This window comes from Ooceraea biroi, chromosome 1 (assembly GCF_003672135.1).
Source record: "Ooceraea biroi isolate clonal line C1 chromosome 1, Obir_v5.4, whole genome shotgun sequence".
NCBI classification, from domain to species: Eukaryota; Metazoa; Arthropoda; class Insecta; order Hymenoptera; family Formicidae; genus Ooceraea; species Ooceraea biroi.
In genome coordinates this window covers 16769468-16795413 of record NC_039506.1, presented here as the reverse complement: position 1 = coordinate 16795413, position 25946 = coordinate 16769468, and the positions used below count along the sequence as shown (strand labels likewise).

At 51.4% G+C, this 25946-nt stretch overlaps 1 protein-coding gene across 1 annotated transcript in view; it reads left to right on the top strand.

Moving 5' to 3' along the window:
* Positions 1 to 25946, top strand: part of LOC105274944 (hemicentin-1) — an 88989-nt gene that overhangs the window by 49195 nt on the left and 13848 nt on the right. Inside the window, exons 2-9 of the mRNA XM_011331442.3 lie at positions 7588 to 7717; positions 11029 to 11240; positions 11850 to 12167; positions 17662 to 17813; positions 20354 to 20629; positions 20896 to 21055; positions 23981 to 24318; positions 25518 to 25884. Of these exons, the coding sequence (XP_011329744.2) occupies positions 7588 to 7717; positions 11029 to 11240; positions 11850 to 12167; positions 17662 to 17813; positions 20354 to 20629; positions 20896 to 21055; positions 23981 to 24318; positions 25518 to 25884 (1953 nt within the window). The remainder of the gene's footprint in view (positions 1 to 7587; positions 7718 to 11028; positions 11241 to 11849; positions 12168 to 17661; positions 17814 to 20353; positions 20630 to 20895; positions 21056 to 23980; positions 24319 to 25517; positions 25885 to 25946) is intronic.

Sequence of the window (25946 nt, the reverse complement as noted above, 5' to 3'; positions counted from 1 at the left end):
CCGTGGCCCGCTGCGTGCTTCCACCCTGCCACCGCTGCCCCCCTCCGTGGCACCGACGAATCTCCCCGGCCGGGCTTTTCATTTTCTCCGCTCGGAAAAACGAGTGAGTCCCGGTGGTTTCGGCTTACAGTCGTATCGCCGGGCGAATCGCCGCTTTTATTTCTCGCAGTCAATTCCATTCGTTCTCTACCCTCCTCCCACCCCCGAATAACCAATTTGAAACCCCATCGTTCTGCTGCATAATACATCTTGGATCGCGATAATGCCCGCGACGCGCGCTGCAACTCGCGTTTCATCCGAGCAAATGAAACGTTGTAATTTATATCGCAATATCCACCCTTCGCGCGTTTTTTCTCTCCGCTTTTATAGTTTTACGCGCGGGAGAGAATTTTCTCTTCCTCTCTCGTTACGCCGATGCACGTACGCATGCAATTGAATACGCTTCGTACGTTCCGCTGGCATCGCGTCGTGTTCATACAATTATCTGCGTTCACGTACGGACAAGTGCATTCGATGAAACGTAAGAGAGATTCGCGTGACGCGAACGAGAGAACTCGCGTGCAGTCCTCATGCAGCGACTCGCCGAGCGGAATTCCTCACTCCGCGCGGAGGAGCGCCGCAGAATCGCTGACCACGAGGCTTTCTCGTATTTGGTGTCCGGTTTTTCGTGTGTTTCTTGGCGCTTCCTTCGCTGCGATCGGTAATTATTACCCACGATTCCGCCGTCCCTCACCGCAGTCGATCGGCCAACAAAGTGATTTCGCCTCTCCCGTCTCGCGTAACGAGCATCGAGACCCCCAATAATTGCGGGACGCTTGGTACGGCTGCGGTAATTGCATCCACCACCATTTGTATTTATTTTTCTCCGCATCAATCGCATCAGGAGGGCCGAAGGAGGGAAGGAAGGTGCGACGTGCCGCTCGGACAGACGCAATGCGTGCACGCGCGTTCCTCCACTCGGCGTATCCGCGCGCGTGATGGTGCGTGCGCGCGTGTATATGCGACGACGACGTTATTCAGTAATCTACAAATCACAAGGTGGGAAACGAACGAGGGTCCCGATGCTGGGGCCCCAGAAAATTATATTCGTCCGGGGTCGCTTTGGCGCCTCGCAATAATTGAGATCGCGCGGCCCGCTTATTTCTCCCTCCTCCGGCGAGTTTTTTCTTTTCCGATCCGGGGAAGAGAGCAGCTGGCCGCGCCGGCCAACGATATCGCGCGGCTGTAAATTACAATCCCGTGTGTGTTTGCTAAAAGTACAGCAGGAGCGCAAGGTGCGCAAGGTACACGGAGACCTGCCATTTATTTCAGGATCCCGCAGCTTCCTTTTTGCGCTACTTATCGTCGCGGAGTCGCATGGGGCGCGTTTCCGCTCCGCATTCTCGCTCGCTCGCATTCTATCGCGCGAGTGCGGCGGGAATCTTATGGTGTGCGGCTCCCGATGAGTCGGAGAGAAAGCAACGCCATGACTCTTGTAGAATTATGTATCTCACATACGTACATGCATGCACTTGCATATATATAATACACACACGCGCGCGCGTATATACGCGCATCATCGTCCGATTACGGATTCCGCGTAGTCACACCTGCATGAAAAATATTTCGGTACCGATATCCGATATTTCAAAGAGCCGGCGCGATATGGTGTGCCCAGTACTTGACTTTAATGCACGACGTCGGTAATCGTCGAGCTAAGGCAGCAGAACCAGGTCGGCCGACATGCAAGTCATTACTCCCGCGATCGAGATTATTCCCTCGTGTTTCTTTCTTTTTTTTCTTCGCTACTTAGTGCTACTCGAGAGGACCATAAAATCATATCGCCTGGCTGTGTCGTGTAAGGGCTGTCAGTCGTAAAGAACGAAATGAAGCACGGAAACACCGTAAAGGGAGAAAAAGGCGCCGTGTTCCATGCGTTTCGTCATCGGGGCTCGTTTCCTTTCCAGTTTGCGCAGATTGCGGCGGAAAAGAAAAATAGAAAGAAAAGAGGAGGAAATGTCGCGATGTCCCTATGACTTCCCCGTGACGTTTCGACGTTGCATTACCGGAATGGCAAAACGCGAACGTACGTGTACTGAAAAAAACCCCGCGAAACCAATGCTGATTAGTTTATTGCGAGGGTTACCGGAGGGGCTGGGACGTATAGCTGGAGAGCCAGAAATAATTCAAAGTAACACGACGCGATGTACGATAATTCTCACGATTGCGATAAGCGCGACTAGCGGAAGCAATCAAAACGCGTCAGCTGTTAATTACTTTGCTTTTACACGTGACGATTAATTTTTATCGCACTTTTATTTTTCTGTTTTCCTTTTTTTTACGATACGCAGAACTTTCAGATACGATTTCGATACAAATTGTCGAAGTCCGTGCATCTCGCGCACGTATACATGTATCTCTCTTTCTATATTTTATATACATATATATAAAACAAATACATATACATATATGTGTGTGCGCATATATACGCCCGTAATTCATAAGAGAGATTAATGTCTCCGGCAGAACTCGAGAACTGTAAAGCCGCGCTATAGAACTGTTCAGTTCTATGCGAAAGCTGTTACTCGCGGAGGAAACAGACGCAAGGATCGTGATGCGACTGTAGAGCATCATAAAGAGGAGTTTAAAGCGTCCCACCCCATCGGGGAAATTCAAGATTTCTTACCGCGTCCAAATACGCGAGTCCGGCGGTCTACGGTCTACAATACGATGATTTTTCAAATACGCTCGGCGCACATAAATACACGGGGATGGAGGTAAAGGCATCCTTTAGTGCCATGAATTTTTTTACGACGATCTGCTATCGGCCGCGGGGCAGGCGAGGGGTGGGTGCGTGAACGGGAAAATGCAACTTCTTTGTTTGCGCATCCGTCCGTCTCGTCCATCGAGTCGTAACGCTCGCGCTGCACAGCAAACGGTTTACATACGCGTTTTTACATCGTGCCGTTTATCGTCCCGTAAAGCGGCGGCTTTGATGTTCCTCACGCAATGTTTTCCGCGCGATATCTCGATAATGCACTCTGCTCGCGAGACGATAAAAGCCTCCAGAAATGTAAAATCGCGGAATCGTATAAATTGATCGGAACGTCAAAATTAATTGATTCGAAAATTGCAACAATTCATTCGCCTAAAAGATCGAAGCTTCGCGCGGTAATCTGATCGCGGCTGTGCCGCAGTCTATGTGAAATCAGAAATAATTTCGCAACGCCGAATACCCCGTTGTTCCGGACAATTGCAATGTTCGCGAACCTCGCGAATCGGAGCATCTTTTACCATTGTGGTAACGTTCTTTATATCCGCATTTCTCTCGATAAGCCTTGTGCCGGTCGAAGCACCTCGCTGCTCCGTGATCCTATTATCGAGAACATAATTAAGCGCAAGCCGGAGAGTGCCTTCGTCACCGCAGATACATGGGCGATCGCGGTGCGTCCCGACGTGGTAAATTGGTGTGCCCCGGCATTTACATTCTAGTTACGAACGTGACAAATGAGACTCGGACTCGTCTACGCCTCATCAGCCGTCTGAAATGTATTTTCTACGCATGTCGGATGGCCCACACGGTCCTCCCGGAGGGCCCTTTCGACATCGTCCGCGTCGCCTTGCTCTCGGATACCGAGAGCGCACCTATAGATCGTGAGGAGCCGTCCGTTGTTGTTAATAACGCAAGGATGTTTAATGTACAATCAAACTCGCATCGAGGCCCGCTCGCTCGCCGTTGGTGCTTATGTAAATTATAACCGTGCGCTCTCGTCTCGAGGAGCCAAAAGAAACTGTACCATCGTTTTGACAAACCACAGCTCGCCTTTGACTAGACCGTGCGCGTCATTTCCGTCGGGCTCTCCTCGCCGATCATCCATTATATTGTAAGTAGACGAACGGCGTTTACGTCATAGGGAGCTAATGTTGGGACCATTTGAAGGATTATCCCGTCCCGCTCGAGCGAGTCGCCCCAGGCGTCATTCTTATTTTTCCGCAATAATCTTCCGGACAGTCCGGAGAGCCATACGCTAATGTCCCACTTTTATTATCGTCCCGCTAATAGTACAAAAAATGGGAAAGGAAAGCAAATAACACGCTCGATCACTCGGCCGAGCTTCGAATGCTTGCTCGCTTGATCGGATAAATCGTAGTCGTCTTAAAATCGTGAATGGTTTCGTTACGAGTCTCTGGGTTTTATACAGAGACAAGTTTTCATTGTCCGGCGTACTGATAAATTAATAAAACTGATCTTTCCAATAACCAACAAATCTTTTAGTGGCAGATCCAATTGGAAATCTTTTTGTCTAATAAATAGTATCATCAATCATTAGATTCTACTTTGCGTTGCGATTATTGTTCTATAGTAAGCGGCGGATCTGCGTGTCGCGGGATTTATTTTCACTGTGCATCCGATAATATTATATTTGTATCGCGTACCGTGGCGCTGGCACGTTTCCCACGTTCAGTGCAGGTGTGCGAATATATACGGCTTTTCAGGATCTCTCATCGTTCCATAACGTATCGGCGGCTATCAGCTGAGGAAAAAAATAGCTGCGTACGCTCCGCCGTTGAAATAACGCTGTATTTCATTTCCCGATGGCGAGGGCGAGGCGGAGAGAAACGGGAAAAAAAATAAAATCCGTTAAATTTACGTCGCCAATAAAAAGGAAAATAAACGCGGCATCCCCGCGCGCGCGCCTTCACCCGAGGCGATCACATCTTCGAGATTCAGGGCCCTCCCTTCCTCCCTTCCTCCGCACACATTCGTGGAAACCGGAAGATTACTTATTTATGGCTTCCCCTGGTCGGGAAAAGAGGAAAGAGACCTGGGGCGGGTACGGCTCGTATATACGTTTGATGTTGCCCGCAATCGTCTAGTTAAAGGCAGAGTGACCGTTGATGGATTCGTTTTCCACGTAGAACGATTATTTACGAAGGCCTCCACGCATCAATCCGCGTACCGGGAACGACGTGGGCGTTTGGAGATCATCTGGACCGCGCGTACCACGCCTCGCGTATCCGCTCGGCGAGCGAGCGGCCGCGTGGAACGCGTCAAGAGTGAGCGTTACGACGTCCAAGACATTATTATAAATATCTACAGACACTAGAGAGAAGTCACAGGCACTCTGTGTAACTTTTACTCGTAACAAGAAAAATAGAACGCGATCGCATGCGAGCCGATAGATCGGCTGGCGACTTCGCGGAAGTCCGCCCCGCGTCCCATATCGATCGACGTACCGAGAAAGCGTCCGGAATTATCTTTACGGGGTGATCGCGCGAATGCCAGCAGTGCGAGTGACACCGTTGCGAACTTTAACGCGGTTGCGAGCCACCCTCATCCCCCGGGCAATTTCCGCCGGGTCTACCAATTAGCCGGTAATAATTTTCTCGACGGCCGAGGGGTAGTGCTCGTGACGGCGCATCGGTGGTGGCCGCCTCGTCGGGGATGCAAATTTTTCGCGTCAACGGGCGCTGTACGCGTACCGAGTTATTCGGTGCTCCGCGCCGTTTAATTCCGTCGCGAGAAGCGCAGCCCCAAGTGCTTCGGCACACCCTGACAATATCGTCTCGGTGTCAGCGTCGGCCTCGAGACTGTATTTTCTCTAAGTGCTCTGGTGGAAAGAGAGAGAGAGAGAGGGAGAGCGAGAGGGTGGGTGGATGCGCAATAAACTGTACAACCCGAGAGTGTGACGGGTTAGCGTCGGGGATGCCATCCACGCTAATACACTCGTGTTCGTCGTCGTTGTCGGCGTTGGCTGCGACGACAAAGAAGGAACGACCACCCTCCACCTGCACCCTTCCTGGTATCTTCCATTTTCCACCGCTATGTTCACCCTCCGCCGTTCATCCGCTCTCTCATCCCCCATCCCGAAACCATCGCGTGGTAAATGTATGATACGCCCGCTCGCGGAGTTAAACCGCTATTTTTCTTGTGATAAATGAAATTGTTTCGCGAACGGTGCTTGTCACTCGCGCGCTCGCAGATGCTGCGCGAGTTTGTGCGAGAGTTTCTTCGAGTTTCCTTCCGCGTGCGGCTTCCTCTCTCTTCCGCTCGCTCTCTCGCTGTCTCTCTTGTCGAGACTTCTCCCGGGAGATTAAATGAGATCGGAAGAATGTGACCTATTTGCCGCGGCGTTGTATGCGACGAACGTCAATCCCCGTAACACGGGCGAGACGTAATCGCGTGCGATTTATAACTGTCGCGTCGCGCCGTTAAACGCGCGCCTTCGCCCAGCATCGCGAAACTACGGCAAATCGACAACCGGTCGATCGATGAGCGGGAAGGCACTCGGTCAATAAAATTCCCTCACGCCGTACCAATGCGGAACAGATGGAGAAACGTTATGGGGAAAAAATCAAGGCATCTCGAGCCGTGAATTACACACGCTCGGCGTTTGTAATTTACTGAGAGTCGATTAGAGATTGCAGCCAGCAGGCAGCTCAAGATCTCGTTGCCAGACAGCAATACATGCGTCAAATACATCAATACGCAAGACTGAGAGTGCTTTCATGCCTTTCGAGAACCAGCAGCACCACGCTCAGCCGCTGCGTTTGCTTATCGCGTCCCTCATATCGAGAGCCACCCCGTGAGTCACCCTGCGAGTGACGTCGGCGCGACGACACTCTAATTTCAGATTCCGAGCGTTCAGCGCGCCGGTCAGGCCACTTGGACGAACCCTCGGGCAAACACTTCGCACGTTCGCGCCAATATCTTGGCCGATTTCGACGATTTCGCGGGGACATGATGTGCGTGTCGATCGTGCGTGCCTTTCAAGCGTGTTCCTCTTTTCTCGGCCCCTCTGGTGCCCCGATTTTCTTCCCGCTCTCCGAAGAAGCATTCAGAGCGCTTTGTAGCGCCCGGGACGGAAACCCGGTGTACTTCGAAATTGGACGAGCCCGCTGCTGCGATCGGAGCCGAGCGACGAAATACTCGCGCGCGGCATGGTGATCGATGGGATCCCGGGAGCGATCGCTCCCATGAGAGAGCACGGTGTTTCCGGCGTCCGCTCGGGTGATCGGGAAATCCCGGGACAAGATGTCGGGAAACGCGCGTGTCACGTCGCAAGGCAATCGATGTCGGAGCGGCGAGAGAGCTCATTAAAACGCGATAACTCCGTCTACATGTCTATGTCTACATGTCTACATGTCTAATCTAATTGGGTGCGCAAGATCGCACCGGCATCAAAATACCGTTAACCGCTGTCAATCTTATGGGGGGAGGGTGAAACGATGAGTGTAAGCTCGTTTTTCCACAGACCTCATGAGCTTCTTCAGCTGCGCTCGTCGTCACTAAATTCGCGTGTAACGAGAGCTAATCTCGCGTCTTCTTGCCTGTCAACCGTTGTAGCGGCTTTCTGCGGTTGGCGTTTCGTGCAGGTGCAAAGTGGAATGGGGATCTTGGAATTTATGACGTTGCAAAATAGGCTGAACGTGGCGCTCGATGGAAGCGCGTGATTATTATGTTGATTGTGACGTTAAACATTTTTTATTTACGACAACCGGCAGGGGGTGAAATTGGGCTGAACTAGAATACGGAGCACTTTATCAAGTACTTTTGGAACAGGTGAAAATTGTTTTTTTACAATGTCTGTGTCTCTTCTGTTGCAGTACCGATCGTCGCCATCGACGGTGTAGTCGGGAACAAGGTGGAACTCCCCTGCGACATTCGCTCCGACGACAACGACGAGGTCAGCATGGTGCTTTGGTACAAGGAGGGCGGGGGCGAGCCGATTTACAGGTAAGACTCCAGGAATATTCGCGTAACGTAAACGCCAGCTGAAAAATCGCTGTCTTGGAAAGCATCACAATTTCAAAGCCTCTCAAGCCCCATGTTTGCTCGTACTCGCAAAACATGCATTTCCTTTGCGCGCAAACGTTCGCGGATGCCTTCCGTCCGCGTCATAAATATCCGCAATGTGTATACCGGAGGCAGGCACGTCACGAAAAAAGAAGTCGCCGGAACGCGAAAGTTATCCATGTATCGTCTATAGAGCACGCGCGTTCCCAGAAAAATCAAAAAGGAACGAGCCGGCGCGTGCTCAACTCTGAAAATTCCTCGCGTTATTTTCGACGGTGGGGCTCGTTCGCTCCACCAACCCCCTCGTCGCTCTTTCGCCTTCGCCGTAACCCGTGAAATTTTGCATATAGAATGGGGTGGCCGGGCGCATCGCCGAGTCGTCGTCGAGGAGGGGTGAGGGATCGCCGACGTTGGTATCCGACGGGTAATATTTAAGAAATGTAATAAGGTGTAAGATATGTGCGGAGGAGAAGGGGTGGCGATGCATCGTGAGGACGAAGGAGGGTGCCGAGCTGGCACTCGACGCGACGGGGGGGCAGGCAGGAGAGGTCGGTCGCTTGTTGTAAAGTCAGTTTAATCCTCACCACGCGACGAGGAACTTTAAATTTAAAGGCGGCCGCACGTACTAAAGCGTTTTCCCCTTTTGAGCCAACCCACCCCATTGCATAAAATATTTATTGCGTGACATCGCGCTCGCGCTTATCGTACATACGGCAGACAGTTAAGGAGAGGAAACTGCGCGGCTATACGCGCCACGATGATCGCGCGGGCGCATAGAATTTGCTCGCTTCCGCATGATAAGGGGTGACACTCGTGTGTGACGTACGCGTCGCCTCATCAAGATCCCGCTCAGACTCGCTCGCTGATTCAAGAGGCACCAAGAGAGTACCAAGAGAGAAAACCGAGAGAACTTGTTCCATGTCTCTTAATATTAACTGCAGTTCATCTCATAATCTCGATGGAACTCTCGCGATTCTGGAGGATAATTTAAATTTCTTACGCCGTGGATATACTTGTTTCGTACGGTCTGGCTGAATTTTTCATTTTACCTAGGCAGTGAATTAAGTGATCGCGCCTGCATTCTTCATGACACAGACTCGCGCGATCGCATTAGAGTTTCTCAGGTTTCGAGTTTTAATATTGAGTCGGCACTCAGTGTGCCGATCGAATGAAACGCTCGGTAATATTTACAATCTCTCGAGGTTCGCATTTTACCTTAATAGATAACACTTTGCAAAATCGAATCTATTCAATTCCACGCTATGTTCTTTCTCTCTCTCTCTCCCTCTCTCTTTCTAAGGAAAGTTTCAAGACACTTAAACCCGGCAAATTCCTTTTCTCGCGTGAGACTCTAAAGCGATCGGTACCTCAGCACTGCGCTCGTCGAGTGCTGGAAATTAGTGGCTAAATAGAAAGCTGCAGTGAAAGACGCGTTTGCCCGCGGAAATCCCGCGAGCGTTGCCCAATATCATCGTTCCCGCGATAAATCATCCAAGTTTTTATTATTTCTCCCGGACAACGCGCGTGACGGTAACGTCACGATCGTTCGCTCGCTGCGCAACACGTTTATCGAACATTAAACCGAGACGATATATCCGTTTACTGCACATCGGTCCCAAGCGGTCTCAATGCGGCGCGCGCTCGCAAATCGCTCGCGCTGACTGCAAAGACGGGCGCGCGTTCATCTACGCTGCAATCTCCCAAGATAACGAAGAAACGCCTGTAGGCGATGCCTTTTCGGAAACTCTCGACGAATCGGCCGCTCCCGGGCGGTGATCGACGAGCCGGGTGTTGGGGTGGGTACGCGGGGTGATCGATCTCGGGAGTCGCTCCGCGGCGCCGTCGACGTACGAAACCAGGAGGGTTGAACGAAGCCGGGAGGTTGAACGCCGGAAGACCGATATGGGAAAATCGCTTTTCAGGGTTATCGCGCGCGAGGAAAGTCGGTCGAACGTGTTATATCCGCGGCTCGTTCTCGCGACAGGCGACGAGGATCGGATACGTGTACTTCAACCGCTTCTACTCGGAAGGGTTTGCTCTATCCTGCGCGACCTATCTGCGACGACGAGGACGGCGACGAAGCGGACGGGTAGCGTCACGGAAGCGGCCGCCTCGTTTGCTGCTGCTACAAGTGCGAAGTGGAAGAATTAAATCGTATTTCAACGTCAATGCGAGCGGGCGGTCGGGATAGCTTTGGGAATACTCAGTCACGAGCGAAAATCCGAACTCCCGTACAGCCGCGGAACGCAATTTAACTTTTAGTCGCCCGCGAGGAGCCGCGGAGGGCCCGCGCGCTGTGCCACCCTTCGCGGGTTATCTCCCTTCTTTCTACCGCGCGCGACCACGCTCTTGTATGCGCGCCTCCAACCCTCCGTTCCACTAATCCGTCACCCTTTGTTCCTGTTCCCGCTCGCTGCGGACGCTTAACATGCAATCGTGCGGCGGGGATGACGTCACGTCCGTTCGATTACCAGCCCTCGTAACTCGCCGAGTGATTTTTCACAACACTTCCCGCCGTTTTGCAATCATGAGCGCTATAATTTGCACAGCTAAGGGTAAATTTGACGTTTTGTGGACGCTAGATATTTCTTAATCATCTTACGAGTCTGAATTAACATTCGTTTCCAAAATTGGTTGGTAATGGAATAAGAAAATAGTATCTGCGATGATTAATAACTTAACAGGTAAAATGAGATTAGAACCCTGGAAAGACTGCATTGTTTCCAATTCGTCGATTAGATAGTTGATATTGTGACCGATTGGGAGAAGCCCTGAAACGGGTATCACCCGATCGCTAGCTCCCGGGGATGTACGTCATTTATGCTGCCCGTAATTAATTCAATCACGACAAGCATTTAATAACGACGTCAGCATGCTATCCCCAATCGACGCGCTGCAATTACATCATAAATTATGTAGTTAAATTGGCACAGTTTTTGGTGTATGAATAACGAGCAAAGTGGTAATTAGCTGCGATAAATTTACTCTTATTACAGGGAGCATATTTCTACCTGGACACGTTTCTAGTGTTTCGTACCTGTTAACGGGTAACATTACGAACGCTAAAATTCCATATTATATGAAACGTCCGTGATTAATAATGTAGCACACGTTAATTGTGCGCTCATAATACTCGCATATACATATACCTATATTAATCTCCATGACAATCGCGCGGAATGTCGCGCGGAATCGCGCGATCGTTACCGGTGGACCGATTACAGGAGAACCGTGTGAATCGATTGTTGCAGCTTCGACGTACGTGGTCGCCGGCAATTCAACAACGCCCGTCTCTGGTCGTCGCCCTCGGCATTGGGACCAAGAGCTTTTTTCGTCACGGCGACGAATCCAGCTCACCTCACCATCGATCGGCTGGAGAGCACGGACGAGGGGATCTATCGGTGCAGGGTGGACTTCAGGAACTCGCCGACGCGGAAACAAAGGATGAACTTAACCGTTATAGGTGGGCAACCCCCGATGGTACACCAAGCCCTCGCCCGGTAAACTCAATCAACCGGTGATCACGCGACAATTAAAGTCGGCCCTTTTGATCGACCGCGATAATGGGCGATCGCGTCGAGTATCGAGAGCGAGGGAGAGCGGCGTGTGATCAACCCCTCCCTATGGGGAGTATCTCGCTCGCGCCAGGACGAGATCCCAGGCGAGATGCCTTTTACGGCACGCCCGTTAATTCAACGCTAAATACAAACCCGTCCGGACTCGCTCGCTCGCGTACAAGTTCGACTTCTCGCTCTCGATACGCGCGTTGACTCATGAACTCGCGGCGCGCTGCCGAGCGCATAAATTAATCTCGCGAGCTGGGTTTGCGGAGCAAACTGCGCGCTACCACCGCGCGTAATACACCGTACATCGTAACTATGAGCTGTTTTAGGGGGGTTGAGGGAGGGGGCGCGCGAAGGGGCCATTATAACAGTTAATTCCGCTGCAACGGCAAAGTTCGCCGCAGATTCGATCCGCGCAAACCGCACGCGGTGGGCGCTGACTCCCCCGCGCTGACTCGCGTCGCTCGTTCTGACAAAGCGATCGATCGATTAACGTCCTGTTCGCGCAGTGCCTCCGTCGAAGCCGATGATATTGGACGGCGCGACGAGGAACCTTTGGAGCATCGAGGAGCGGTACAACGAGGGTAGCGACGTGAACCTGATTTGCGAGGTACGGGGTGGCAGGCCGCCACCGAAGCTGACGTGGTATCTCGACAACACCGTGATAGACGAGTCCTATCACTACAACGCCGAGACCGGGTTAACGGTGAACCACTTGGCGTACCCGAAAATTGGCCGGCAGCATCTCAAGGCGAGGCTGATCTGTCAGGCGGGCAACACGAACCTGGTTCCGCCGCAGACCAGACTGCTCATCCTCGACGTCAAGCGTAAGTCTCTTCTCGTCTGCTTACTGTTCATTACTCCCGTGACAATTTGTGCGACAAAACGACGAAGCGTTGTTTCGGTTTTTCGTACGCGCTCTTGTCGACCACGTTAAAAGTCGATTCGACGAGACGCGACACGATGCGAGAAAAAGCTGGCGGATAACAGCCAGCACCGCTAGCAGTTTTTGGTCCCTGTAGCTATTCAACAGGTGGACTTTTGACAAAATCAACTTTTGTTGAAAGATCCGAGCGCGTATCGTTTTATTGTCGAATGAGATACGGCCGAAAAAAAGATGGAAATCGAAGGGACGAAGCATTCTCGTCGATCAGCTCGAATCGATGTGAATCCTCGTGAAGCTGCAGTGTGTTTATATATCGTTCGCGAATTGTCACCACCATTGTTGCTACGCAATTGTATTTTTACGTCCGACGCTTAGCGCGACGCGGCAAATTATTGTTTACGATCGCTCATATTTCGTCATGTACAACCGAGTCGTTAAACGTTAAACGTGCCCGGTGGACGTGAAGCGGCAGGTATACCTACTTCCGTGTAACCATTAATATAAGTACGTAATTATCGCGCGCATAACGAGCTACGAGAGTTCTCCATTTGCGCGTTCAAGTAAACGCGAAACTACCGTCGTGCACATCGACGCACACTCTACGGAAGGAAAAACGTTTAACCGCCTTCCACGTATTTTCCTATCTAAGGGTGCTATCACCCTCTCGCCGGACGAGTGTTTACTCGTATCTACAATGCAACGTGCTCTCTTTTCCTCTCTTTCTCTCTCTCGCGAGTCAGTCGGTTAAACGTCCACGTTATCGTTCACTCTGACAACCCTCGTTTAGAAATCTCCAGGCTTCACACTCCTGCATTGAAAGTGCGCGACAGCGTGTCCGACAGTCCATCCATCGTCAAGAATCGATATTGCATAAGGTAACAGAGATCGCCCAATTTGGATCGCTGTTCCTTTCTGCTTCGTGTGCGACTGGCGTAGTTTTAGGCTCGCCAGGTCTCGTGCGCGAATCGCTGCTCCGGCGGTCACACTACAGACGACGTACATAGGTCGACACGGGGAGTTGGAGGAGGGAAAGGGGGTAGCAGAGGAGGAGGAGGAGGAGGAGGACATGCACCGGAGGCCTTTTCACGTGGTCCTAGCCAAGGGCCAAGGTATTCACGTGCTGAACCTATTAGTCGTCCGGCCGAGATTGGTCGATGGAGATAACGGTAACGCCTCTCGCAAGACGGATCAGTGGATCGCGTGCCTCTCTTGGCTCGGGCCCCGGCACAGCTTCGATTCCGTGTTTCTCCGCTCGCGCGAGTGCGAACGCGGCCGCTTGGCGTGCGACAACCCGTGTTCGAGGCGTGTTGCTGGATGTCGGTCGATAGACGCCCGCACGCCCGCGTGCACGCGTGTGCGTGATCGCTGCCTTGATCTGGAGAACGCGCGTAGGTGGAGATGCGTGTGTGCTATGTGTATACGTGTGTGAGGGTCTGTGGTGTGTCTGTGAGGTAGGAAGGTGCCTTCAGTGCGCCGAGATATCGCGTAAGTGGTGGCTGAAGAGGGTTCGACTCGAAATGACCCAGTAGCGCCGCTCGCTGCAGACAGCGAGCGCCGAAGAACGCTATGAAAGTGGGAAGAAAGCACTCGCACCCACGCCCCGGTAATGTTAATGCAAACACGCGTAAAAGCATCTCGAGCCGTGAGATGGGCTAATTCCTGGCCGATTGATCCGCCCGATCACTCCAAACGCGCCATTATGCACGTCGGAGTGTCTTTACGCGTTAAAGAGATGCCTGTCTATCGCGCGCGCAATTGGCTTTTTACAAATGCTGCGTTGCAATGTAGTAAACTTCATTTTGTAATGATTTTTATGGAATCAAACTAGTCCTACCTGCTAATAATTTGTACTACGCGGGGGATTTGCAGGTAACACTTGCAATCGAGATTTCTCTTTTATTCAATAAACGTGCAAATTAAAGTTTCGCCATGTAAGGCGGCGGCTGAATTAGAAAGAATCGGCTCTCGTAAATTCTTTGTATCTTGTTTTTCTTTTCTTTTTTTTTATATTACATTGCAGCGTATCGCGTTGCACGGTGCACGATTCGATCGACGGAGGATGTGAGAAGCGAGGCAAGCAGGCACACGAGAGGCATGTCGCGAGTGGCGTGACGAAAGCTTTCTGGAGCCGGTCTGGCAATGGCGCTCCCGAGAGCCCGTGCAAATGCGCTCTGTTCATAAATTTTTTTGCCAGGGCGAAACAAACGGCTCGTGTTTCCGCGCGGCGATTCATGCCGCATGTCGAGAATCAAAGCCCGCCACCAGTCCTGGAATCAGCACTCGCTCGCTCACTCGCTATAGATTGCCGGTTGCAATCGTACTAATTTACATCCGGTCGGCTTACACACGCTTACGTTGCGCGCGTGCACGCGCACACACACTCTCGCATTTCTCTCGTTGATTGGCGTGCACTGGTCACGCGGGACTGTTCACTTGATAATAATTAATAATCCCGTCCCTCGTGCGCGCGAGGGGGCCGCAGGAGCTCGCGGAACATCATCGTCATTCATCAGCCGGCTATCTCGACGTCGTTCCTCCCGATGGCGATAAGGCCGGGGAGATTTCTCCTCGCCAAGAGGCCATGTGCCTTTAGTCGACGGCCTCTCCGAGCATTGATTTTGGTCGTCGTCGGCGGCGCTTTTCGATGGAGCAGGTGGCCGTTCAACCGGCTGGAAATAAATGGGGAGGTGCGAAGAGCGTCGGGTTTGATAAGTGCACCAGTCGGAGCTAGCAAACGAGCGAGAGAGCGTGGGAGAGAAAGAGAGAGAGAGAGAGAGAGAGGACGTGGGGAAATTATTCGAACAAACGATAACGCCACGGTAAACACGCGTGAAACCATTAAGGCTCCGACCCGCAGCGAGCGTTAATTCACGAGCGGCTCCGTAGCTTCGTATGCCAGCGCACAAATGGCACCGTGGCTACGACGGCGCGCCGATAATACGCGAGTAAAACCTGATGGACACGCATTACGCTGCGCGATAAAACGACGTGCTCGAAGAAAAAGAGACGCGCGTGCATTACGCTGATGTTGCGGGCTTGATTGGCTTGCTGAGACCAATCGATACGCCGTGCATGAATCGAACATGCGAGACAATGTATCATACTGTACATACATACGTCGGACGTATAATGCCGCCCGCGTCTTTTATCAAACACATCTTTCCCACTGCGAGTCCTCGAGTGGAAAATCACGAGGCGTTTCGCGTCGAAAACGCGAGAGCCAAGCGTGCGTCGGTATAAGTGCGATGTCTAACGCGGCTAACAGAGTGGCCGACAATTTGTCAAAGCTGTCGACGATCGCTGAATTACGGATGACGAGCCGTACGCGCCGCGACTTGATACGAGTCCTTGATTCCGCTCGATTCCGCGGATATCGCGCCCGGCGATCAAACGTCGCAGGTCTCTCTCTCTCGCGGCCAATAACGCCGCGCACGCTTGGCGTACGGCACGCCGGGGCTTCGCGTGCGCCTCTTTTAATTGAACGTCGAAAATGGACACAATCCTTGCCATCCCCGTCCCGCGGGACGGAGCCGTGAGGATCGCGCGATCACGATCGGCGTACACGCGATGCGCATCACGCTCGTCCATTTGTCGATACTGCTCGTGCCGGACCTTCATACGTATTTCAGGGCGCCTCGCCTCGCCTCGCCTTGCGCGAGACTCGACTATTCTCGAAATCACTGAGTGCGCCCACGCGTGCTTCCATTAAAACCTAATCTCTCCCTCAAGGGAGAGAGGAAGAGAGAAAGAGAGAGGAACCTTCCACCGACAAAGGGCACGTCCATTGGACGATTTTGCGTCGCGTGCGCCAGTAGGCTTTCGGCTTTCGCGATAGATCGCATTGCCGTTTGCGGTATCAAGAGACCGAATAGATTTCTAATGATCGGACAGGTGGACGTCAAGATTGATCGCCCGAGTGAACGAGGGTTTCTGCAAGTGCAAACACATGACCGGGCCACCGAGAGCCATCGAGAGTCGTTCTTAGGTACGTGCGTGCGTGGGACAGGGAGCGGGAACGGAAGGAAGGGAGGAACCAATTTCGGACAAGCGGCCACCGACTAACGGCAATTAGGGGTTGTACGAGTGGCTAGCTGCGGCGGCGCATAAGCATGCCCCGGAATTTACGAGGATGACCGCGCGACACTCCCAACGTGACATTACGAGTGACTCGTGCTTGATCGCGACCGATCGATACGGAAATATTGAATTGACCGATTAGAAGGTCCGGTTCTTCTAGCAAAAGTCAAACGCAGAACTTTGCATTAAGAATTAATTAATGCCGAGCGCGCCGGCACGTTGTTAACGCGTTCACGAATTAGAAAGGCTTTTGAGTAAACTCGCGCGAAAATATGCTCGTTTGCTAGACAGGTTAATCTTGTAAATGTATTGTTGTTTTCCCGAGACAGTCCGTCATTAGTGGACACGTCATTTGTGACATACTCGAGGTCAGGCTGAAGATTGAAGTGTTGAAAGCTGCGAGACCGATATTCTGCTCCGAGCAATTTCGTTCGTCAAAGCTGAACAATTTCTTTTTTTTTCGTTTCTTTTCTTATGATCTGCTTCGCGCTTTATGAGATTAATGTAATCATGGTACTCAAACTGAGAGTTTAGTCTGTTTTTTTTTTCGGTCACAGCACGTGAAATGTAGAACGCTAGAATTGACAAGTGTAAAAAGAGACGATAGGATGATGAACTTCTGCCATAATTTGAGAGTTGAGCTAATAAAAGCTCAGGAGGAAGTGCTATTTTCTGCAATTTTGAATCCCTAAATAACCATAGCGAATGCAGAAACTGAGCATGGCCGATACGCTTGAATTTGGCGAGCGCGTACAAGAAAGTAGCTGATATTCCGTAATTTTCTTAAACGCAATGCGCTATATTAATTCCAATTAAGCTCCCGTCATTATTCTGACCGTTTAATCTCATTCCTGGATTCTTCCGAGCACGGAGCGCAGCTCGGCTCGCCTTTGTAGTAGCAACGCGGCGGCGTTCTCGCGATTCCGCTCGCTCGGGGACAACTTCGAAACAGTAACGATCCGCATAAAGTTGATTAAATTAAGGTCCGTCGTCGCGCGGAAGCTCGGCTATGCACATAGACGATGCTTAACGGTACAAACTTTATTTATCCGCGCAACGTGCAGCCTTTTCAAATGACGATACGCGAACGAAAGGATGGAAATTAGAAGCACGCTCGCGAGGACCGTGCGAGGATCCATCTTGCCGAGTGAGAAACGAAACGCTATTACAAACGGCAAGCGCGCACACTTGAGGACACGCAAATCCCTTGCCTCCCTTGTTCGAGAAACGAACCCTTCTTCGGTTCGTTAAATTGGCCTCTCGCCGAGCAAATAGGACCGAGGAATAGCGTGTCCCGCATAATTTACAATACTTGTACGTGATTACAGAAAACAGGCGTTTTGCCTTCGCTGTTGCAGTGAAGCCGCTGGTGGTTCAGATCCTGACGAAGGAGACGCGGGTCTCGGCCGACAAAAATTACGACGTCGAGTGCCGTACGAGCGGTTCACGGCCAGAAGCGGTGATCACGTGGTGGAAGGCAAGCACGCCGATCAAGAAGATGTCCCAGACCGTAAGTGTGCTGTATATAACGCTGAAACGGCGGTACAAAAAAATGCTCGCTCCGCGAGGAATATTTGAATGCGACGTAGAGCAAACACTCTTGCGTCCTCTCGAGGAAAAAAACTAGACGGTACTCGCGCGTTTTTATTATTCAGGGACTCGCGAGTCCTTGCCTGCAAGGGCGCGACGAAAGGAATTTTTCGCAGGGTCCTCGAATTGCGAAGTAACGCGAGTGTAAAATTCACGGCGAGGCGCGCGCGATTCGACGGTGAAGCCCCGAAATTGGCGAGTCGCGCAACACTCGGCCGCACTTTACGATTCGTCCAGGAGTTGAAGACCGCGCGGTGTTATTTCGTTTTTCTCTCGGTGTACTGTACACCCTTCTTCACCCCCGTACCCCGACACCTTGCTCCACACGACACTAATGACGGAGAGAGCACGGAAGTTCTCTCGCGGACGATCCGCTGCATCTCTTCGCTTGATAAACTTTCGAGGTTTAACTTTCTTTTCGTATTTTCGACGTGTATACACAGAGGGGGAGAGAGAAGCTTCCGGTGTCCACTACCACCCTCGCGTAGCGCGAAATGTCTCGGTGCAACGCCCGGGAACGTTAAATTTTTAAAATGTCTCGGCGGATGTAACTGTTTCCTTCACTTCCGGAGGCAACTTCGTCATAGCTGCTTTGCAAAGTCACCCCCTGCCACCCTCCGCGAGTTTATCTCCTCACGGTGTATAAGCAAGAATACATCGCGGATCGATCGTGTTGTAAATTCAGCGAGACATGTCGTTGTCTTGTTACCCCGTGTGAATTTAATGTGCACCTTCGCGGCCGAGTTGTCAAAGTTTTGCGCCTGCTTTAAGCGTATATATACGTCACTCTGCGATTAATGATTAAGAATAGACGCGGTGTTCGCAGAGCGAACGTATTTATTGCTGCAGATGGAACGGCGCTCTGATAAATCTTTGTAATTTTTTTGTAACAGACGAAAATCGGACAATTGATGATATCGTTGTTAGATGATTTTCACGTTTCGTCGAGATCGTGTTTTATTTCAAGTATGATCCGGAATAAATATGTGGATTTTACGGGGCGTACGGCGAGAGAATTTCAAGTTGCAACTGTTTCCATTGTACGGCGCGAATTACTAATTTCGCTTGCGCGAGAGCGGTGCTTCGCTTGTAAACATTTTATTCAACATTTTCAATCTACCGGGACGGGACGGCGTTTTATATTTATTCCATACATTTTTACTGAGCCGTTATTTCATGATGATCCGCGAGCGAAAATGTTTGAAGCACTCGCGTGACGACCATTATCGCGTACACGATGCAGCATCGGGGGATTATTCCGCAAACAATTATATTACAAATATTTTCATGGTGCTACTTGAGTAAACGCATTTGTCCTTCGGACGCTTTCAATACGTTCCGATTTGAAAACGCTGAATTTCACCAACGAAAAACGTGTCTAAATTCTGCACATTCACTTTGAATTCTACAAATTCCCTTCACTCTTTCTCTTTCGCTCGAGAGGATCACCGGTATGGCTCTTGTGGTATCACATTTTGCATCACATTTTCGCAAAAGGAAAGCACGAGGCAAAAAGACAATCGAGGTATCATCGGAACTTCACGCGCGATCCGATCTTTAGCGAAATAATGCGCGAAATCGTCACCCTCCTGGAGAATACAGCCTCGAAACATTCGCATCGATGACATTCGGCTGTGACGTAATGGGAGCAGTGAGACCATAACGTCACTCCACGCCGTGATCTAGCCGTGCGATGAATCGGTGCCCTCGCGTGTCGGACCATCCAAAAGGGGACGGGGTGGGAGGAGAGGGTTATCGGAAAATTCGATCGCGTTGCAAAAGTGCAACGCAGCGGAGCTCGCGGGAGAAAAAGGGACACGAGCGAGAGAGATCGGGAACAAGGGGGTGAGAGCGGACGTGCGTAAGAGGGCGGGGACAGCGCGACGTCACATTCATCCTGACGAACCATTACTTCCATTCATCGTATTCGCGATACTGATGTGGATACGCGGCTTTTCCGATATGCATGCCCGATGGCGCTATCATTAAAATGACATCGTGAAAGCGTGGCTCGCAGGGGTGGATGGGGGAGACAGGAGGGCGGACGCGAGTGATGGAGAGAGGAAGCGTCAGCGCTTCGGTGACCCGCTCCGGCCCGCGCCGGGTTGCTCCATTTTCCGACGCCAGTGCCCTAAGCATCATAAATCTTGCAGAACCGTTAACCCTCCGGCGGTCTTTTATTTCGGCATCACTCCGGCCTAACAGCCTCCGCCGGCAATGTTGAATTAATATTACACGCCGAGGAGCGTGTGCATATGAGGCACGCATGAGATGTCGTGAGGAAGAACGAGGAGGATCGAGGCGCGTTAACGCCGCGCCGATTAGTCTGCTCGATTATAAAATCGGATTATAAAATCGGTGCTCGAATGTCGCTCGCGCGCGCGTGATTGTCCAGTGAATTCTGTGAATTCCACTCAATTAATCCGGCCGCTGGCTCGCGGCCGCGCGTTTAATTTACAGTTTTCGCTGGAGAACAATCAGAGCCTGAGCATCCTCAGCTTCGTGCCAACCATAGAGGACGACGGTAAATATTTGACGTGCCGCGCGGAAAATCCCGACATACCGGACAGCGCGCTGGAGGACAAGTGGCGACTTGACGTGCAGTACCAGCCGGTGGTGAGTTTAAGGATGGGCGAGACGCTGAATCCGAAGTACATCAAGGAGGGCGACGACGTGTACTTTGAGTGCATCGTAAAGGCGAACCCGAAGGTCTACAAACTCGCCTGGTTCAAAGACGTAAGTGTCGCGTAGGGGACACCGAGTTCGCGTGTCCATCACGATACAATCCGCGGAAAAGTGTTTCACTCGCGTTTCGTTTTGTTTCGCTCGCCTGCTTTCTCCCGCCTCGGTCGGTTGTGTAAACTTCATTTCAAAGCTAAGCTCACTATTCGATCTCTTCGTGTCTCACGATCAGCGCGAGCAGCTCGCGAACATTACGCTTCGAGGACTCCTCATGTCGTGTCTGTGCGTCCAAGTACATCGCCGACTCATGATGTTTTCAGGGCAAAGAGCTGAAGAATAATTCCACGGCAGGTGTGGTCTTCAGCGATCACTCCTTGGTCCTGCAGCGCGTGACCCGATACTCCGCCGGCGACTATACCTGCCTTGCGGCGAACAGCGAGGGGAAGACTGCCAGTAATCCCGTATTCCTTCAGATAATGTGTAAGTCAAAGATCTTGAATGGACCTTGAAAGTCCTGACGAGTGTGTTGGGTGGACGATCAGTCGCCCTCCGAATTATCGAACCCGTCTGAAAACTGAACAAAATAGACGGATGCCGCGATAATATGTTGCTCGAGCGTATGTTGGTTCGTCGATTTCCTATCTATTCGCAGCTATGGTATTCCCCGATAATTACTTAATCGATGGTAAGCAACTCGGCGCGGAGTTCGCTCTTTGCCGAGCGAAAGCCGACGATTAATCCAGGGTCGGGAAAACTCGCGCGTACTGGAGACTGCACGGGGGTGGCCATGGGGTACACGGGGAGAGATATGGGATGTATAGTTTTCCCGCGAAACACGGAACGCGGGCGGGTTATTCTATTAGAATGGTCGGTGCCTCTGGCGCTAGGCCGGCGTATCTGCATCTTGTAAATGACCTAAGAGGGAAGGAAGGACTGCGATGCATATTCAGTATATGTAAAGCGTAAGCGTGAATATTCATGTGTGGGTGAACGCAGGCTGGCAATGTGCTAAGCTAGGCCGGGGAGCAGACGTACGCCAGGACGTACGTAACTGAAGGAGAGACCGCCGAATCCATCCTGCCTGATGTTTTAAACCCGCCCGCCCGTCACCCCTGCCACCCTCCCCTGCAACCCCTCCGAGTCGATTCGATGTCGATCTCACTCCGGTGTCGTGCTGGCGGCACAAGCTTCGAACATCGCCTTCGAATATCACGACGACGACGCGACGTAATACCGGGATTCCGCCTCGTGATCATCCTGCTTGAACGATTCTGGACACCTTCGCGTCGCTTTTCCGCTCGCGAGACCCGCATGGATTTCACGGTGTTTTACGGTGTTGTGCGATAAATACGTGGCTGGGGTGATGTTTCAGTGGCTTTTAAGGGATGCAACGCTTGGTAGTGCGTAACTTGGACGATGAAGTTGGTGAGATATGAGAATATACCCCCATCCCACTCCGTGTAATTTTATGATCTTTTCGAAGCACACGCGAGGTAATGAAATGTGCTGTAAGATGTATGGGGATTCCGCTGCAAACAACTTTAACCGTTTGCAATGCAGATTGCGCGAGTACGGAAAGCTTTCTGGTCAAAGTACATTTGATTCACAAATTTAGAAGTTTGCTAACATCCATTGTTGTATATGTGTTACAGTATATTTAACACACGCGTTGGAGAACAGATTTGAATCTTGGGAACTCTTCATCTCTTTCTCTTTCTCTCTCTCTCTCTCTCAGACAGGAGTCACGGGATTAATTTTGCGTGTGCCCTAGTCTACGTTGCCAGGAGACAATATCGTCGCAAATCTCCGCACAAGAAATATACCTTTTCACGCGGATAATTTTTTCATCAAATTTACGCGCATCGACGTAACGTTCGACGCTGGTGCAATTTTGTTTCCCCGAAGCATTTCTATAGCTAGGATTAACGAATGCCCGAGCATTGATTGCCGATCGCTGAATAGTTAACGAAATACACGTGATTCGACTTCCTGGGCTCTCGAACATTTATTATGAAACATCTAATTCGTTTTCGCCGGAGCGGCGGAAGGATGGCAGGGAGAGGGATGGTCGCTGAATGTTTTACAAGCGAGACACAAATGTCGACCCCAACAATTTGCCTGGTTGTTCTAGCGAAAATGCGAAATTATTCAGCTTGTTCTGCCTTTCCCCGGAAGCACACGCCAACGCGAAATGTAATATTGTCTTTCGTCACGTTTACTTAAATCGTTTGAGATGAAGGAGACTGTGAAAAATAATGCCGCACTATAAGAATATTATCTTTCAAGAGAAAGAGAGAGAGAGAGAGCGTGTCAAGCGGGAATGGTCCAAGGATGTTCCAACATCCGGAATAAACGACCCGATTACATCTTTAATGCCTTGTGGCGGGAATATCCATGAGATATTCCAAAACACGTATATCCGCGGGACGGGCGCGTCGGGACATTTACGCGATGCGATTTACGTGCACGTCCGCATCAAGCGCATTAAGCAAGTAAAAGAGACTGACCCGGTTCCCGACGTGGCTCTCACTCACGCAAATTCCGCTCGAGCGAGCGAGCGAGTGTTATACCAGGATGTCGCTTGTGTATCCTTCCTTCGGTGCAAACAGACGTACCGGTAATACGTCGATGCGGCATCTCCCCAAACTTGCCGTCTTGGCAATTAATTTAGCGGCGCATAGACTGTATCAAATTGCAGGCAGACAGTCTCTCCCGCTCTATCCGTGATTTCCCAGCTCCGGCTCGTAAATCATCGCCGCCGCTCGCCGTGTGGGACTTCCGCGCGTGTCACAGCCTATCGCAAATACCGATGTCGAGGGAATTTCCTATTAGACTATCGATCGACCGTGCTGCCGGGCTGAACGCCGTCGAGCTGCTTCTTCTTCCGTTTGACACCCGCGGATCGCGCGCTCGGGGATATCGAGCGTGCGAGCGGACGAGCGACCGGGCGAGCGAGCACGCATCGCTCTGCACGAATACCAGCGAAATACCCTCCGCTCGAATCGCCGCCGGTATTATTTCACCGGCAAGAACCAACCGGCAATGTTGATTGATTTACGGTTTACATTGCGCGGGGGTGTGAGAAGGGAAGAAGAGCGCGCGCGACGCCGCGGAGCATAAATTAATCAGAATCACTTTTTATGCTTATCATCGGACAACGAAGTTTCGTCCGGCGAGAAGAACGCGGAGGGACTGCACACTTTGTTATACGTTAATCTTGACAAGCGAGCCATAAATCAAGCTGGCGCACTTGAAACTTCGCAGGCTCGCGCGCGCGAAAGCGAGCGGGCTGCTGCTCCGTCTCCGCTCCGTCGCTCAGAGCGAGAGAGGCCACGCAAAGTATTTTATTATATGTACAAAAAAAAAAGAAAGAAAAGAAACGGACCAGCGACTTTGTTTTCGCAGATGCTCCGGTGTGCAAGGAAGGTAAGAGCGAGGTGGTGGTCGGCGCTTTGAAACAGGAGACCGTGTCGCTGGTGTGCTCGGTGGAGAGCCACCCCGCCGCGCTGACTTATCAGTGGACATTCAATAATTCCGGCGAGCTGGTGGAAATGCCGCACTCGCGGCACTCCCACGCACCGGCACCGGGTACTCCGCCGGCCGCGGACAGCGGACTGAAAGAGTACCAGCAGTTTCACGGGTCCAAGCTCAACTACACGCCGGCTTCGGAAATGGATTACGGCACGGTGGCGTGCTGGGCGAGCAACCAGGTTGGCAAGCAACGAACACCCTGCCTCTTTCAGGCAAGTACTTTTCCGGCAAGCCGTTCTGCCTTTTCGCTTCTTTACATTTCAGCTGCACGTGCACGTGTGTACGTATACGTGTGCATGTGCTCACGTATTGCGATTCGAAATTTCGTGCTTTTAAGCGAGACGCGCGGCGCGTATCGGATACACGCGGGATAAACGCGATTGCTTTTATCGAGAGCGCGGAAGCAGGGCGACCCTTTCCGATCTCGCGTTGCGTTATCACGGCGAGTCCTTTGGCCAGGTCCGAGTTGAGATCTGTCTGTTTTTTTTTCTTTTTCTTTTTTTTGGAGGAAGAAGCTATTGATGCTGATTAATTATTTTTTCCCGGCGATCGCCGAGAATAAAAACAGGAGCGTTCTCTGAAACTCAGTAAACCTTTCTCATTCTGCGAACATTGTTCGGCGCGCGAGAATTATATATACATATACACGTGTACATGTATATACATTCCTCTCTCTCTCTCACTCAGAAGGGATTACTCAGCACGCTACGAAAAAGGAAATCCGTCAGTGATCTCGAGAGCGCATTACGAGAAACGGCTTACGTTCACGTGATATCGGGATTTATGTCGATCTGATATCGAGAGGTTTTCTTGATTGATAAGGTGGAAACACTAGTGCTCCTTCGATCATTATATTCGCGCGGCGTTATCGATTCCCTCGATCTGAAAGTGGTTAAACCATCCGCCGCCGCTGCACGCTTCAAATATTCCGGTATTTACACGACGTACGTCATGTTGCCAGCTATTTCCTTCATAAATTTCATACATTGTATACTCCCGGCATCGCTACGCCGCATACATTTTCATTTTGATCGATCGACGCCGTCTACAAAGAATGCGGGGGAGGAGGGGAGAGGGGGCAAGACTCTGCCTTCTTTGATACAAACTGCGCTCGTATTTGACGTGCACATGAGAGTCTTCGAATGTGTGCAAAGTCGCTTACAGCGTCGCGGGAGGGATCGATCGCGCCGTCTCTCGCGAATATTTTGCCTCGCACCCGGAAATGCGCCACGATGCTGGGCGGTGTCGTCAAATTATGTCGTCAAATCGCATTCAAGACTTTTAAAGAGTATCGAAAAATTAGCACTCGCGTGCCTCCCCGTGGGGAATCACGGAGGACTTCCTGGCGCAATAAGGGACGTGTTTGCCCCGCCAATGCAAATACGCTTTAACCCAGAGTGGCTTGTTCCAGGTGATAGCCGCGGGTCGCCCGTACACCCTTCACAATTGCAGCGCCACGGAAATGTCGGCGCCCCTGGACTTGGAAGAGCTTGGGAGCAAGTCGAGCACAGGGCTGATGGTGCGATGCTTGGAGGGCTACGACGGAGGTCTGCCGATCTACAGTTATCAGCTGGAGGTCGTGTCCGACGAGGACGACGGTTCGATTCTGCTAAATAAGACGGTGCCGGCTGGTCCCAACGGACCGACCTTTGAAGTCGCCGGGCTAACGGCGGGAAGAAGCTACCGACTTTTTCTGTACGCGGTTAACGCGAAGGGGAGGAGCGAGCCTGCCATCCTCGAGCCGGTAACCCTGAAGGGTGTCGCCATGTACACGACCGGTGAGTCTGAGTCTTCAGTGAGGGAATCTTTTTTTTCAAAGGGGCGGTTTTGCGAAAATCGT